The 17,568-nt window shown below is 33.6% G+C and overlaps 1 protein-coding gene across 5 annotated transcripts in view; it reads right to left on the minus strand.

Moving 5' to 3' along the window:
* Positions 1-17,568, minus strand: part of POT1 (protection of telomeres 1) — a 103,464-nt gene that overhangs the window by 42,418 nt on the left and 43,478 nt on the right. For all 5 annotated transcript variants that reach the window (XM_032761615.2, XM_032761616.2, XM_032761618.2 and 2 more), the window contains one exon: positions 4,592-4,722. In XM_032761615.2, coding sequence (XP_032617506.1) covers positions 4,592-4,722 — 131 coding nt within the window. The remainder of the gene's footprint in view (positions 1-4,591; positions 4,723-17,568) is intronic.

A 17,568-nucleotide genomic window follows, 5' to 3' on the forward strand; every position in this document is an offset into this window, starting at 1 on the left:
AAGATGTGGTCCTTCGTGAGGTGAGCTACTTTTGGGGGGCAAAACCTTTGTGCTGCCTCAGCTGCATGTCCAAGCTGTTAAGGAGGTATTAATAAGGTTATCTGTCCCTATCTTGGACTTCCAGCACCCCATTACTAGACCTCCAGTATCCGTTTCATGTTCAACCACAATGTTCAACCACACAGCAGCTTTTGTAATCCTTAAGTAGATCTACCCTGCCCTGTGCAGCCCGGCTTTCAACCAAGTATTCAAGCCCACCCCAACCCTGGTGGACTTTTAGACATCCCCTTCTGTATAGCTCTTTCCTCTCTGGTTTCTTGTTGTGAAAATTCCAGCTTTCAGCTGCTTGGAACTTTGACCACAGTTTGAACTTCAGCTTACTGTGCAGTGGTTGAGAAAATGTCCGTAGGCAGGAATGTGGTCATCATGGGGCTCACTGTATAAGTTTCTCTTCACTCTCTGTTCATAGCTACCCATTGCCCGATGCCTAAAAAACAGTTGCCTCATAACATTTTATGGGTCTTCGTGGCAGTAGGGCTAGTCCAGTACCAGTTAGTTTTTCGTAACACAGAAGTTCACTCTGCAGATTCTAACTATACTTGCCTACAACTGATCTATTACTTTTTAAATGGGTTCTACTTGATGTATATGCTGCTTCTCTTTTATACTCCAATGTCTGATTGATTCTTGGTTCTGTGATCATCATTTTTATCACCAATTCCATGCTCACTAGTGTATACTGTTGACTAAAGCTTTCCTCTGCTGATTAACATAGTAAACCAGAACAATCTTCCAGCTTAGGTGTGTTGGTAGCTTTCACATATCATTTATGAGCAGGTCCTCTTTGCTTGAGATTCAAAATATACCTTAATTAGTCTACTTCTATTTCCACCACCACTGTAGTCTAAGGCATCCTCATTTCATGTCTGTAAAACTGAAATAGCCTTCTAAAGAATATCTTTGCCTTCATGCTTGTTTTCAAGAACCCATCTGTTATCCACGTTAGTAAGAGTGACTTTTTTCAAAATTTGAACCAATAATTTCATGTTCACATTTAAAACCCTCTAATGACTTCTCATTATACCTACAGTAAAATCTAAATAACTTACCTACCACAATTTCATCTTGTAACACCTCCCCCACAGCTGACCATGCTGGTCTTCTTTCTGTTCTCCAATACCATGCTCATTCCTATCACAGGGCCTTGGCACCTATAGTGTCATCTGGTGGAAAACATTTTCCCTCATATCTCAGTAGGACTTCTCATTATCATTATTTGGGTCTCAATTCTTATGTCTCCTCATTAGAAAGGCCTTTCCTGATCTTGCTTTATTGTTTTTATTTATTTGTTTATTTATTTATTTTTTTGAGATGGAGTCTCGCTCTGTCGCCCAGGCTGGAGTGCAGTGGTACGATCTCGGCTCACTGCAACCTCTGCCTCCCGGGTTCAAGCAATTCTCCTGCTTCAGCCTCCTGAGTAGCTGTGACTACAAGCACCCACCACCACACCTGGCTAATATTTGTATTTTTAGTAGAGATGGGGTTTCACCATACTGGCCAGGCTGGTCTCGAACTCCTGACCTTCCAATCTTCCCGCCTAGACCTCCCAAAGTGCTGGGATTACAGGCGTGAGCCACTGCGCCCGGTCGCTTTATTTTCTTTATAGTAGCTATCACTACTTGAAATTACTTTGATTTATATGCTTACTTTTATATTGTCTGCTTCTTTGCATTAAAACAGATGCCAATAAATAAATAAATAAATATTTGCTGGAAAAAGGAAGAGTAGATCTTGACTCTTGTTTTATGTATATTTTTGCTATGAACTATGATCTTCAAATTGCAATAAGAAAAACAAGAAAAAATAAATTCTGATATCTAAAACAGATGTCTGTACTTAGAATGACATTGCTCAATGAAACACAACAGGGCTATTCAAAGCTAGTAGAACTGTCAACATAAAGAGTGTAAGGAAGCACTACTAGCCCTAAATATGAACATTTCATGAAAATAGAGAAACAACTTTATAGAGAAATATAGTAACCCTAAATCTATACAGCAGCCTCACAATATATAAAACATAACATTAAATAAGAAGGCTTAAACCCCATTAACATTGCCTTAAATTATTAAGCAAAATCGATAGAGCTAAAACAAACAGGCAAATCCTCTATCATAGTAGCCTTTAAAACAGTTTTCAATAGCTGATAAAATAGATAAGAAATAAAAAATTATATTGACCATATGTTAGAATATAAAGTAAGCATCCACAAATTTCAAAATACTAAACATTTCAGAGTATGTTTTCTGACCACAATAAACAATAGTAAAAAAAAAGGTAACTATTAAATGATTTAAATAAATATAAAAAAAAGTAATACTCCTATGGAATTGGATTGAATATAATTCAATATATATATTATTTGGATTATTTGAATATAATTCAATATATATGTTCAATATAATTCAATACATTATATTCAATAATTCAATATATATTCAATGCTAATTCAATATTTTTTGAATTTTCGTATTGATTTCCTCTCTGACTTATGGATTATTTAAAAATTATTTATAAACCCACAGATCAGAGATGAAATCTATGATCAATATAAAAATTCAATTATATATTGAACTGAATGGTAATGAAGTTATGACAAATTAAAACCTGCTGGATACAACTAAGGCAGTACTTAAAAAATTTACAGTCATAAATGAATATATTACAAAAGAGGTGGCTAAATTATTATAGTAGTACAGTTAATTTTATACAGTGATTTACTGCATCTTTACATTCATTCACATTTCTCTAGACTGTGAATGGAGCCATGTATGGTCTGTGTTTGTGCACACAAATTGTTGAAAATCTCCAAAAAGTTTTCCAAAGTACTTATTGAAAAATGTCTGCATGTAAGTGTATCCATGTAGTTCAAACCTGTGTTGTTCAAGGGGTAACTATATGCTGTTAGAGGTCATGAGACTCTTTACTCCTGTAGCAGGAGACACAATAATGACCTTCCTGGATGGGGATATGAGGGAAGTTTCTAGAGTGGTAGCTATATGAGTATGGTTATATTGTGAATGATGAGATGTTTATCTATTTGCTATTAAATAGTAACTTCCATAAACAATAACAACAACTAAATATGTTTATGAAGAAAGAGTGTAGTGTTTGAATACAGTATATAGGAAACAATACTGTGAAAAGTAAGCAATTTTTTGACGTTTAAATATGTATTACATTTCTATGATGATAATATTTCTTTGTATTTATTTATTTATTTATTTATTTGAGTCAGAGTTCTGCTCTTGTTGCCCAGACTGGAGTGCAGTAGCACAATCTTGGCTCCGCCCTCCGGGTTCAAGCAATTCTCCTGCCTCAGCCTCCTGAATAGCTGGGATTACAAGCATGTACCACCACGCCCAGCTAATTTTGTATTTTTAGTAGAGACAGGGTTTCTCCATGTTGGTCAGGCTGGTCTTGAACTCCCCACCTCAGGTGATCCGCCAGCATCAACCTCCCAAAGTGCTGGGATTACAGGTATGAGCCACCACGCCTGGCTATGATAATATTTCTATTTCTTTTTATCTTTACACAAATATTCTCTATTATCCTCCTATTCTCAAGGAAACAGCATTAATAGGTCATAAAAAGTGCCTCAGAGTAGAATACAGCTGAACACTGTCCTCGTTTATGAGCAGCAGACTGACCATGAAGGACAGAATTAAACTTAAGCATTAGAAGAAAAAGACAACCAAGATGATGAAGAGGTTACATGGAAACCCATGTAACAGAGGAAAAGATGAAGAAACAGAAATATTTAAAATCTAAGGGACTGAAAATATACAAAGTATTTAAAAGCTGTCCAAAGCATCATGTAGTAATTTCCAAAGAAAAGTTCCAAAAGTTCATTGAACAAAAAAGTTCAATTAAATAAATATTATAACAATAAAGATAATAATTTTGAGAAAATAATAATCCTTTGTATTTGTAAGTTCTAAATTTTTTTTTTAATTGTGCTATTTAATAACTCTACCCTTAAAGGCTTTCTTATATTTAGTTATTTAACTGCAGGCATAATTTTTAAAGTTCCTGTTCATATATTATTTCTTATAAATGAAAACCAACTTAATCTGATTTTATACTTAGTATCTCAATGTTTTCACTGAGCTTGAATTAATACAAGAAATGGGAAAGAATAATATAATCTCCTAATCTTTGTATACATTTTTTCTTGTTGACCTAAAGCTCTTTTTTAAAACATTAAAAAATAAATGTTCTTTATCAAAATCTACAGATAAAACTTCTATAGCATTAGTTTGTATTTAGAAACAGAAGACAGAATGGAATTAGTTTTAATCATGGCATGTAATAGATTTCTGGGGAATAAAAGCAAGTGGTTTGTTCAAATGAAGATGTTTCTTACTGTAAGTTATTTAAAGTCTGATAATATTTACATTACTTCTTATATCCTGAAAAGCTTGCTGTCATGTTCTAACAAAGCAACTATATAATTAGTGCTAACTAGTTTCAGTGAATAATACAGAGTTCTCTTCAAATAAATATAAGTTCTAGACAATATGAATTATACCTTCAGCCTGTGAAAGCGAACAATATCTCCATTTTTATAAATTATTGGAAGGGCTTCATAGTTTCCACTAAAGAGCAGGCAAGTTAATTTTACATTTGTCTGGTCCACAATTGTTACAACTGAGCAATAATCTGGAAAACACAAAAATATTTTACCTGACTTTCAATATTTTAAAGCATTTGATAAAATAAGAATATGCTTACTTCAAAACACCAAACTTTATTCTTCCTTTTAATTAAGTCTTCTAAGAGGATTAAAACAGAGACATTACAATACACACCGCAAAATTATTTTGCAGAAGTGATCTATAAATATTAATTTTAGAAAGTTTAGTAAAACAAAAAGAAAAATCTCATTCAGTGTAAATTGGAGAGAAAATAACTTTATTGCTTCAGGGTTTACAAATCATGAAACACAAATGTAGTCAAATAAGAAAAATGCAATTTATAAAATAAACGTAACTAAATTTAGAATGAAAACAAAGGCTAAGATATTTACAGCAGATATGAAGAGCTGTATCCATACTGCATAAAGAATTTATGAAAACCGTTACAAAAATCAGGATGATACAGTAAATATGTCATACAAATGAATAAACAATACATAGAAAACTATGTCATAACAAAAAACTCAAAAGAGGAAGTGGTAATTCTTGCTAGTCACCTATAAAAAATTATACATTATAACAAAAGAGAGGTATTTTATAAAATTTAAACTGGCAAAAAAATTTAATATTTGGGTTGCTATAAAACGGTAACTTCAAACACTGGTGGTAGTAAAAACTGTAATAGATCCTGCCTTTAAGTTTTTTTATAATTAACATATAAAAGATTGTATGTATTTATGGTGTGCTATACATGGTTCTGAAGTACACATACATTGTGAAATCACCAAATCTAGCTAATGAAAATACACACATTACCTTAGTTATTTTTGCAGTGAGAGCATTTATCCATTTTCTTAGCATTTTTCAAGAATGCAACATATTTTTCACTACAGTCACTATGTTATACAATAGAACCCCTGAACTTATTCTTCCTAACTGAAATATTGTATCCTTTGACCAACAGCTCCCCAAAACCTTCCCATAGCCACACAGGCCCCTGGCAACAACCCTTCTACTCTCTACTTCTATGAGATCAATTTTTTAAGATTCTGTGGCTGGCTTATTTTACTTAAGAATGTCCTCCAGGTTCACTCATGTTGTTGTAAATGGCAGAATTTCCTCCTTATGTCTAAATAGTATTCCACTGTGTATATAGACCACATTTTCTTTATTCACCCATTAATGGACGCTTAGGTTTATTCTATGCCTATTGTGAATAAGCCTGCAACGAACATGGGAGTGTAGATGTCTCTTCAATATACTGATTATTTCCTTTTGATATACATAGTAGTACTCCCTATCTGAAGTGTCACTTTCCACAGTTTCATTTACCTGCAGTCAACTGTGATCTATAAATATGTAATGGAAAACTACAGAAATAAACAATGTGAATCATATCTTCATGCAGGGTATCCACACTGTCTACGCTCCCTGCCTGTTTGTCACTTAGTAGCTGTCTCGGCTATCATATCAACTGTCGAGGTATCGCAGTGCTTGTGATCATGTAACCCTTATTTTACTTAATAATTGATGCATGAAAATGTTTCTAAAAACAGGGAGAAAATACAAAATATTTCTAAAAACAGAGGGGAAATATGGTATTCTTATCCAGTAAGTCATTCAACAAAAATGATTTCACCATACGATATTCTGGGACATGACTGAGGACCATTCCATTTTGCTAAAATGACTTGTGATGGCATTCTTTCATCTTACATGATATTTGCATGCCAAAATTTACATAAAATGGCATGTAAGTGGATATGCAGAAGGCAAATGTATAAATAAAGGTAGTGGAAAGAATAGGTGATATCAAAATGAAAGATCAATCTTTAATCATTTGAATTGATGTTCAGAAATCTAAAATAGAAACTGTTCTGTAATTATGGAGCAAAAACTGCTGCTCTCTCCAAAAAAATTTTTGAGTCGACAAAGTTTTCAAAAGTATTTTGATGATGCAAGTGCAAGAAGAAAAACCAAAAGCAGTAATAAGCTAGAACCATTTGTCTGTATATCTTTAAAACTAGGAAAATATGGGATTATGAAATAAAAATGACTTTGCTATGTTTATATCCTTTTTATGATTTTTAATGATTTTATTACCTCTTTATTCTCACTGCTGTATAATATTTGAAAAATGACTTAAAAATTCAAAAACTTTAAAAGCTTTGGACTCATATAGTAAAAGATAATGATTGTTTTTCCTATTATGCTTAGGTGCCAAAAAACTGATGATATCTCCTAGAACTTAAAGCAAAAGGAAAAAGAATGACAAAAGGACAGAAAATAGAGAAAACAAAATGAGAGAGAAAGCAAACTCAAAGAATTGGGCTTTCTGAACTCTACCTTCTGAGAAAGAGATCCTCTTTATAGATATCTGGATATGGTGCACCTGCTTCCCCACAATGAGGTTATATCCTCACTTACACAATTTGGTTCAAAACTCAGGGACACTGAACCATTACTTAAGTATATAGACTGTTTCTGTAAATTTTTCTGGAACATACATATTAAAGGAAATTCATGTGGCAAGAATGGCCATTGTTCTCAACTCCAGCACTTGTACACTTTTGTGGAACATTCCACAGCAAACACATACTCTGTAAAAAATACAGGAGCAAAAGAAAAGCCATACAAAAATATTCTACTAACTGTTCTACTCTACATAGACTTTGTTTCTGTTAAATTCTGTACACCAGGCAAAAAAGTCAGAACCGAAGAACAGCTGACGATCTTATTCCATAAAATCAACCTTAGCAGTACAATATCTGACCAAGAGAAGCCCCAAAAGTCAACTGTTCAAGAACAGAGGAAGAGCATTTACTAGAAATGAAGATGCAGTCTTCCAATTAAAAGGGCCCACTGAAGGCAAACAGGATAAATGATCACACCAAGTCACATAATTGTGAAATTAGGGAACACCAAATATTTTTTAAAATTCTAAAAACTTCTGTAGAGAGTAAAACAGGTCACCAATGCAAGACTGAGAAGCAGATTAACATCAGACTTTTCTATCAACATGACTGGGGTTACTAAAAAGACAACAAATCAATGGCTTCAAAAGTCTAAGGAGTAATTTTGATACTTCAACTTTATAAAACCTGACAAAACTATCAATCAAGCACAAAGACAGATGAAGAACATTTCCAGATTTTGGCCAATCAGATATTTTACCTCCACAGTATCTTTCTTAGGTAATTCTCCAGCAATACAATGGCAAAAACCATAAAATAGAAAAAAGCAGAGTACGGACAATAGTAATGGATCTCCCAGACAGATAGAGAGCAGGCCTAGCAAACAACTACTCTAGATTGGAGCAGAAGAAAGGGAGCTGATAAGAAAGGAGAGGACCATTAAAAAAAAAGAGTAATGGACCGGGCACGGGGGCTCACGCCTGTAATCCCAGCACTCAGGCCGAGGTGGGCAGATCACAAGGTCAGGAGATCAAGACCATCCTGGCTAACACAGTGAAACCCCATCTCTACTAAAAAATACAAAAAATGAGCCAGCCATGGTGGCGGGTGCCTGTAGTCCCAGCTACTCAGGAGGCTGAGGCAGGAGAATGGCGTGAACCTGGGAGGCAGAGCTTGCAGTGAGCTGAGATGGCGCCACTGCATTCCAGCACTCCAGCCTGGGTGAGAGAGAGAGATTCCGTCTCAAAAAAAAGTGATCATTTAGCATAATGTTCTCCAGATTCCTTCATGTTGTTTCAAGTGACGGAATTTCCTTCTTTTTTCCACATGATTTCATTTATACACGGAATCTAAAAGAGTCAAACTTACAGAAGTAGAAAGTGATTATCAATGCCTACGGGGGTGGCAGTGGTGAGAAATGGGGAGATGCTGGGGAGGCACGGTGGCTCACGCCTGTAATCCCAGCATTTTAGGAGGCCAAGGTGGGTGGATCACTAGAGGCCAGGAGTTTGAGACTAGCCTGGCCAACATGGCGAAATCTCATCTCTACTAAAAATATAAAAAATTAACCAGGTGTGGTGGTGTGTGCCTGTAATCCCAGCTATTCAGGAGGCTGAGGCATAAGAATCACTTGAATCCAGGAGGCAGAGGTTGTAGTAAGCTGAGATCATGCCACTGCACTCCAGCCTGGGCGACGGAGCAACTCTGTCTCAAAAAAGGCAGGGGGTCGGGGGGAAGATGCTCACCGAAGGATATACAAACTTTCAGTTCAACAGGAGGAATAAATTTTCAAGATTTGCACAGTATGGTGACCATAGTTAATAATAATGTATTGCATATTTCAAAATTGCTAATAGATTTTAAATGTTCTCACTACAAAAAGTAAATATGTGATGTAATGGATATGTTAATTAGCTTTATATAATCATTCCACAATGTATACACATATCTAAACATCACATTGTCCCCCACAATATATATTTGTTTGCCAATTTAAAATAAAAATTTAAATTAAAACGATAGATAATCCCATACACAACTACACATTTATATAAACTTGAGGGCATAGTGAAGGCACAGTTTTATTATTAATAACAACAGCAACAAAAAAGAAAAGGCATTAGAAATCCGACAAAATATAAAAGGCTATACAGGAATATCTGATCCAAATATGAAGAAAACTAAAATGTAGCATAGAGATAGCAAAAGAATGGAAGAAATATGTACGGTTACAGAAAAGAATATAAATGCTCATAATTATGACAAAAGATAAGTAAAGGTATACTTGACAGAAGACTAGAGAAGAAAGTAAACAACAACACTGAATAAAGTTGACGAATAAGAAATGAAAGACAAATATATTATTTAAAGTTAAAGAGAATCAGTAAGAAAAAAAGAATAAAAATTTAAAAGGAATTATATTTTCCATGGTATAAAATGTTTATATAATCTAAACTCTTCCGCTGAAAATACTAATTGTTTGATAAATTACAACCACATGGTAACACTTTTAAAAAATCATTTCTCAAATTGTTGTTAATCCCAGGATAAAAACAAATAATCCAGGAGGTGAACCAAGGTGGGAGGCAAATTCAAAAGCTAAAACACATCTGAAAGGGCTCTCACTAGAAATCTAGAGTTTTGGAAATTATATACCAAGTCTGAAAAAAGAAACTGCATCTTGGTCTATTGCAAGGTAGAAGCTGAAAGTGAGCTATCAGCATAAATCAGTGACCTTAAAAAATGGAAGCTAGGGGGAAAAAATCCACCTGCTAGCACAGGGAATCATGAAGAAAATCTGCCTGTCTGTGCCATGGTTTGGAAATGAGGGAAAATAATAATAGGCCAGTTTGTGGAGTAACTGGCATTAATACATTCAATGAAATTTCTGTAGATATCCTCTTAGTTTGTTTTTTTTTTTTGGTTTTTGTTAATGGCAAATGACATGCTGACTCTAAAGTTAAAATGGATGAGCAGGGGGCTACTGTTATTTAAGACATACTTGAAAAAGAAGAATGCAATGGGATATTTTTCCGTTGAATAGCAAGATTAAAAAGTAAAGAAATTAGGATAATGTAGTGTTTTCTGAGAGGGAAAATTCATTCTTTGGCAATATAAGATTTAAGTGATAAAGAGAAAAAAATCACTATCACTTCTCTATTTGTACTTCACCTATGTAAAAGTTAATTCCTACTATGTACATTAATGGTTTCATCTAAAAACAAATCCCACAATACAAAATACAACAACTGTTCTTCCACACAGTACATCATTTATGTTAATGTGACATCCAACTAACACCCTCTCACAGAGGATTTTTTGGTAATAGTTTATAGTGTTTCCCCAAACACTATACTGGCTATTAACTTTGCAGCTGGATTCATAAGCATATTCCCAATAGTATCACTTGAACCTGTTTATGCTGTAAGTAGAACTGTAAATAATGCCTGTATAGTTTTGATCCCCCTTTTCCCCACAAATGTGACACAATTAAGCAATTTCACAGTGAAACAAATGATTGGTTTGCCAATAAAAAAAAACACACAATGTACTTTGCATAAAACACAAATACTTTGAATGTTTGAAGTTTCTTAAAATTTCATGACAAACACAAGGGCAAAGAGATCACTAGTCTGACAAAATCCAATTCAGATTTTAAGCTGCAGTAATTCTGTATTACGCCTCTCACTTTAAATGCTCCAAATTGATCTACTTTTGTAAATTGTGAATATAAGACCAATACGAGAAAAAAACTGTGAATTTAACTAGGCATAAACAATAGTAAATAGTTTAATTTAATGTTAATGTTAGTTTAATTTAATGTTTCATTTAAATAGTTTAATGTTAGCCAAGATGAACTGACAAAGCTCAGTCCTTGTAGCACTTACATAATATTGAAGAATGTAATGACTACAGAAAACTATTGAGATTTTTGTAAAAATTTAGATTTAATCTAAATTTTAAAATACTGAAAATTGTTTCACATTTTGATTTTTCTATGAAAATGTCAACCTTCCAAAAGATGACCTAACAGACTGCAAAAGACTCCAGGTAACACTTTGAGAAACACTATTGTAGACCCACTATCGAGATCTTTACAAGGCCACCTCTTGCTTTTGCAGAATCTTTGTGCAAGTTAGAAAAAGACTCTCCTTTCTCAAATAAAAGTACTGCAAAAACCTAAACAATTTTACAGAAGAACTTGACTGAGTCCAAGAGAGCAGCACCCTTGGCTACACACACACACAATTCTATTAAATTACTGAATTGTAGGCTCAGATATACTTACAGTAGCAATACTTCCAAAATATCATCTACTTGCTACAATGCAAGCTCTCCAAAATGACATAACTACACGTTAGCATGTTCTTAGAATCTCCTAAGGTCATCTATAAAATAATGAGCAGTTTCAAAATAAAATACTGTTTAAATATACAGTCATGTATTGCTTAATGATGGGGATATCTTCTGAGAGATGTGTAGTTAGGCGATTTCATTGTTGTGCGATCACAGAGTGTACTTACACAAGCCCAGATGTTTATTTTTAAATTTATATATATATTTTCATATGAAAAAAACACAATGTCCCAGCATCATTACTGAACATCAGTCATTTCCCTTAACTGATCTGTTATGCCAATATTAAGTGCCACGTATCAGGTTTCTATATATGCTCCATATAGTCTTATGAGACCGCTGTCATGCATGCAGTCCGTTGTTGATCAAAATGTTACGTGGCACATGACTGTACTTTATTTTTAATTTAAATAAGTACATATTTGTAAAAAGAAACAAAATTCAGGTTAAGAGAACAAGTGGCATTTAAAAAATCTATTCAATAATCTCTCAAGAACAATAAGAAAAAAATAGCACGCTAAAAGAAATGTTAAACAGCTTTCAGGTTCCCTCAATTAGCATTAGATTCATGACATGGAGGGAACCGCACTACTTGTTTTAACAAATAGTAACAATGCAAACTGCTAAAATATGTCTTATTTAACTGCTCCAAGGAAGTGAAGTGTTTTACCAAATACATATGCAAAAATATCCTTCAATAATGACTTCACAAATAAAATATTTTCCCCATGCCTTATTTTTCGCTCTTTCCCAAACAAAGGTACAAAGCTAAAGGTAATTTAAGTCTATCTTCTTGTTAGCTAACATTAACAGGGAAAGTGGAAAGAGTAGAAAATCCTTTAATAAATCAGCATTCGTACTTTAAATAAATAGTACACAGTACTTATAATGTACATCTTTAATCCATTGATAAAGTATTGTCTTTAATGCTTTAGTAATACTTCATATTTAACTAGTTTAACACTTTGGTAATAATTCACATAGCTTGATATAAATCTGGAAAAGATAACAAATGATAAATTAAGTTCTCTATTTTGCAATCTTGAGCAATTCACCGAATTTACTCAGTATAATTAAGTGTAAATTGCCTTGGAGTTTTATTATAAGGGAAAGCTGGTAGTTCATCTAAGCAAGGTTTTTAATCAAAGAAGCATGCATGCATAAATTATACAATCCACAAAAAGTTCCACCATGAAAGTTGCTTCATCTCCTTTTTATCTACTAAAACACTGCTGTTTTCAAACCTATCAGTATTTGAGCAACACTATTCCATTGATAGAAAAGTATATCATTAAAACATTCAAGTAATACTTATGAAGGCAAAGCACTGAATCAAGCTACATTATGTGCTGTCATCTTACTTCTTTTACAAGGAAACTTACTGTACAATACAAAAATAAGAGCAATCTTTATTTTTCTGGTGTGAGCTTACATAATTTCCCCTTGTGCTTTTATTCTACTGCAAGAGCATGACAGCATGGAAGATGAAAGAAAGAAGAAAGAATATATGTTATGATATAATAAATATTATGATATATACAGTGACACAGATTAGATAGATGTTAGACATTGCACGCGTTCATAAACGTTATTCTGGTGGAGTTTTACTTCTATGTTTTACACTACACATAAGACTAGAGAAAAAGTCTTTTAATTGAATGAATAAAAGACTGTACCATAAGTTTTAAGAATTAAAAAACAGTACTAAATTTTATGATTCATTAAAACAATTCAAATTGTAAACTAATGAAGACAGGGATAATTCTCTAAATTAGTATGCTAATAATTTGGGAAAAAGTCGTGAAAGACAAAAAGCTAGTGCTAGTCTCATAAAAGTCAGATGGAGGCCTGAAGTCTCATCAAAAAAGTCATTCCTGAAAAGGAGAAAGAGCAAAAAATAAATACAAAGTGAAGTGATAGGGAGAGGAAAGTGTCTTTTCTCCATCTCCATTCTTTAGATGAAAATTGATAGAATAGCTGGAAAATAGCATGAGTAAGCTGAAGAGGGGAGGCTTGTCTCAACTACCCAAATCTTTAAAGAGGTAAGTGATAACCCGCCATGACCTGAATGAGTCCATTTCTGAAAGGCAGTTAAGCACCTGGGAAGAGTCTCCCCTCACTCACCTAGACATACCATAATATTTTTTTTTTTTTTGGCTCCTGATAAATGGAAAACTCAGTATCTGTCTGATCCACCAACTCCATTCATTATAATAGAGATAAGTCATCATTCAATCTGAAAATATATATTCAAAAAGCATGGTATCCTTCACAAATGAAGATTCTATCTTACATAGCCAAAAAACAGAAAAGTAGAGTTTTACCACTTGGGGAAAGACTAAAAAAATTTTATATAACTAGTAGTTATAGTAATTGTATTGTAATTATTCATTAATTTATCTGTCTTCACAAAACTTAATCCCTTGTCAGAAACAATGACATATATACTTTTGAATTTCCCATGTCATATTATCTGGCATATAGAAAATAAATAATCAGTTTGTTGAACAAACAAATGAGTGAACCAAAATACAAAACTATATATTTATTTATTTTATGTACCATGCATTAAATGAAGAGGGCATCCTTACGGTTTTAATATTATCTAAATATTCAGGTAAGTGAATATGAACATATCACAGGTCATGAGTTCACAACACGGAGTTCAAAGTGGGAGAAGCATGAACCATAGATAAGTCTGTATATGTGTATGTTGTATATTTTTCTAGGATAGGTTCTATAACTTGTCATCACATGTGTATGACTGCAAAAGGCTTGTTTTAAAATGCCAAAGGTGCATTTTCAATTTAAAAAAATTAAAAAATAGATTAAATAATTATTACATATAATTTTACATCATACTAGATTCTTTAATCTCTCTTTGATAAATCAGAAGGCTCCTAGGTCTTATGAAGTAACAATGAGTGATTAATTACTCAGTAATTAATACATTAATATCAATATGTATGTCAATAATACATAGATGACATTTTCAACTATGTCAATTCCGGATATGTGGAAGTACGTTGTTATACTTTAAAAAATTAAAAGGCAAAATATATATTCATTTAATATGCAACCAGTACTACTAATACAAAACCAAAATATTAAAACAATTATGCTACATGACACTACGTGTACATGACATGTCCTTCTCAGATGTGAAAATAATCAATATTACATAACAAAAAACAGCATTCTAGAGTTAGCTGGGATGTTTTTATAGAAGAGGAAAAGAAAAAAATGTTAGGGCCCCATATCCTAGCATCCTATCCCAAAATCTAAAAGCAAACAAAACTGACAGAGGCTCTCAGAATCCAATGTTTTGGATGCTACTCTGAGAAATTTGATTATACTGCTCAGTAAGTAGCTAAAACAGAAGGTGTCCTTGTAAGACAGTGAACAGGAAGAGACAAAGATCTGCTTCTAGAAACACTGTAACATCCAAGACTGCTAAACAAACTACTTTTCTAAAATGAGTTTTAATGGGAGGTAGGGTAAGAGAAACAAATAATTTTGGAACACAGACCATTCCTGAGGTAAGGTGGTGAGCCCACAGGTGATGTACCACATTATGTGGCACAAAAAGGATGAGAGATCTCTAGCGAATAAAAAAGGGACTCAAAATCTGAGGAAAGAACAAAAAGGAGGCTAACAATAAATACTTTGCCTCTCTCTTCCTCTAAATTCAAATATTAGGAGATTAAGCACAAACAAGGTTCCCTCTATTTTTCCTATTTGCTCACATTGTGAGTAGGAATTATGATATTGATCAAGCAAGGATGAGCTATACACTATTAACAAGTCTGGAAATGTTTTATGGTCTGAATACATTTATTTTGTAAGAGCAGATAATAAAAACAAAGTAAATGTGTCTCAAGTTTAAAATATAGCTATTTCTAAAAAACTGAAACACAGCTAAAATTAAATTGCCTTATATGTGTTATCTAAGATGATATGATGAATGGTATGTGTCCATGGCAAAAACTGCATACCTAATACTATCTAGCCAGCTCCCAAAGCAAAAGTATATGTAAGGCTTTCAGAGAAAATTATTGCTATAAAATCTCTAGTCTTAAAGAAGGCAATGACTTTGTTTCCCTATATGAAAGAAGCACAGCATGTATCACTGATAAGTCATTATCAAAATCAATTTTGGGCTTGGTATGATGGCTCACACCGGTAATCCCAGCACTTTGGGAGGCTGAGGCAGAAGGACTGCTTGAGACCAGGAGTTTCAGGCCAGCCTGGGCAACAATGCGAGACCTCCATCTCTACAAAAAAAAAAAAAGTTTTTAAATTAGCTGGACACGGTGGCACATGCTGCTCGTTCCAGCTACTAGGGAGGCTGAGGTGGGAGGATGGCTTGAGCCCAGGAGTTGAGGCTGAGGTGAGCTATGATCTCGGCAGTGCACTGCAGCCTAGTCAACAGAGTAAGACCCTGTCTCTCTTAAAAAAATAGGCCGGGCGTGGTGGCTCAAGCCTGTAATCCCAGCACTTTGGGAGGCCAAGGTGGGCAGATCACGAGGTCAGGAAATCGAGACCATCCTGGCTAACACAGTGAAACCCTGTGTCTACTGAAAATACGAAAAATTAGCCAGGCGTGGTGGCTGATGCCTGTAGTCCCAGCTACTCAGGAGACTGAGGCAGGAGAATGGCATGAACCCAGGAGGCGGAGCTTGCAGTGAGCCGAGATCATGCCACTGCACTCCAGCCTGGGTGACAGAGCAAGACTCTGTCTCAAAAATAAATAAATAAATAAATAAATAAAAATAAATAAAATAATATAAAATAGATTTTGACGATAAAAGCACATTTCAATATATGTTGATTCTATAATACTTGAGGAATTCTTTCTCAGTTTTCATCATTAATCTTACCAAAACTGAATAGGAATGTTAGTATCTATAGCATTATATGTTCTTTTAACTCTGATAGTTCTGATAGACTCTATGTAAAAATTAAAACTTTACTCCAAAGGTGAATTTAAACTTAGGAATAGAAGCATTTCTACCAGAATAAGATTTCTACCAGAAATAAGATAGCATGCTACAGGTCATATGTAATCTTTATTCAGGATAAGAGCAAAGTTTTCAAGAAAAATTTCTGTCAAGGAGTAAAGATGCCAAATTGCTAATTGCTTCTATCACATTGAATTAAACATTTATAAGATGAATTTTCACGAAAAATTCTAGCTAATGATATATAATAGAATACACTTTTTCCATCTACCTAAATTTGAATTGCATAAAGGTAATTTTCCACCACATAACTAGTTATATACATCTGGATATTATTTAGATTGTAGCCCTGTATTTGTGAAAAAATACTGCTTTAGGTAATATTTTAAAAGGCACAGCTGTGGACTGTTCCTGTACATCTATTCTTGTACTTCTCTGTGATAATACTAATGAAGGTGATCTTTTCTTGAACACAAATATCAGTGCTATTTGTCTAATATAACTGTAACTAAAGTTATTAGAGATAGTTTTAAAACTTTGTTGTCTGGCTAGTAGTCAAGACATCTTGCTATGTCTTAAGATTTATTTAAAAGCTTCAACGACCAGGTTCAGATAAAATTGATGACATTCATTTTAATTTAGTATCTTAGAAGAAACAAATATATTATCTTGGTAATAACAGATGGCTCATTACTAGCCATGAATTTTTTACTAGGGGACTTCAGTGATTGAAGTAAACATATCTGATAGAGATATAAGATACATATGCAAATATAATACATATCCTTGTTCCCCATGGCTTTCATTTTATATGCAAGATTTAATAACATTACCATGAGAAAATATGATTTTTCTAGTAACAACTGAAAATTAATGTTGTCATCAATGTTTTAACAGAGCTATCATTTCAGTCTATACTATCATATTTTAAGTTGTTTTTTAAAATGATGTATTTGCAGATCAATTTCTTAAAAAAACTTTTTAAATTATATCTTCTATAGATAGACATTATTAGCAACAATGTAGCTTATTCCTAAGTTTGGTGGGCCAATTAAATTCAACCACGTAAAACTTCAAATTTGAAGAGGATCATAGTGATGACATCTTTATGGCTAATTCCCAGAAGGGGCGGCACATGTA

This window comes from Hylobates moloch, unplaced genomic scaffold, assembly GCF_009828535.3.
Source record: "Hylobates moloch isolate HMO894 unplaced genomic scaffold, HMol_V3 SCAFFOLD_1, whole genome shotgun sequence".
In the NCBI taxonomy this organism is placed as follows: domain Eukaryota; kingdom Metazoa; phylum Chordata; class Mammalia; order Primates; family Hylobatidae; genus Hylobates; species Hylobates moloch.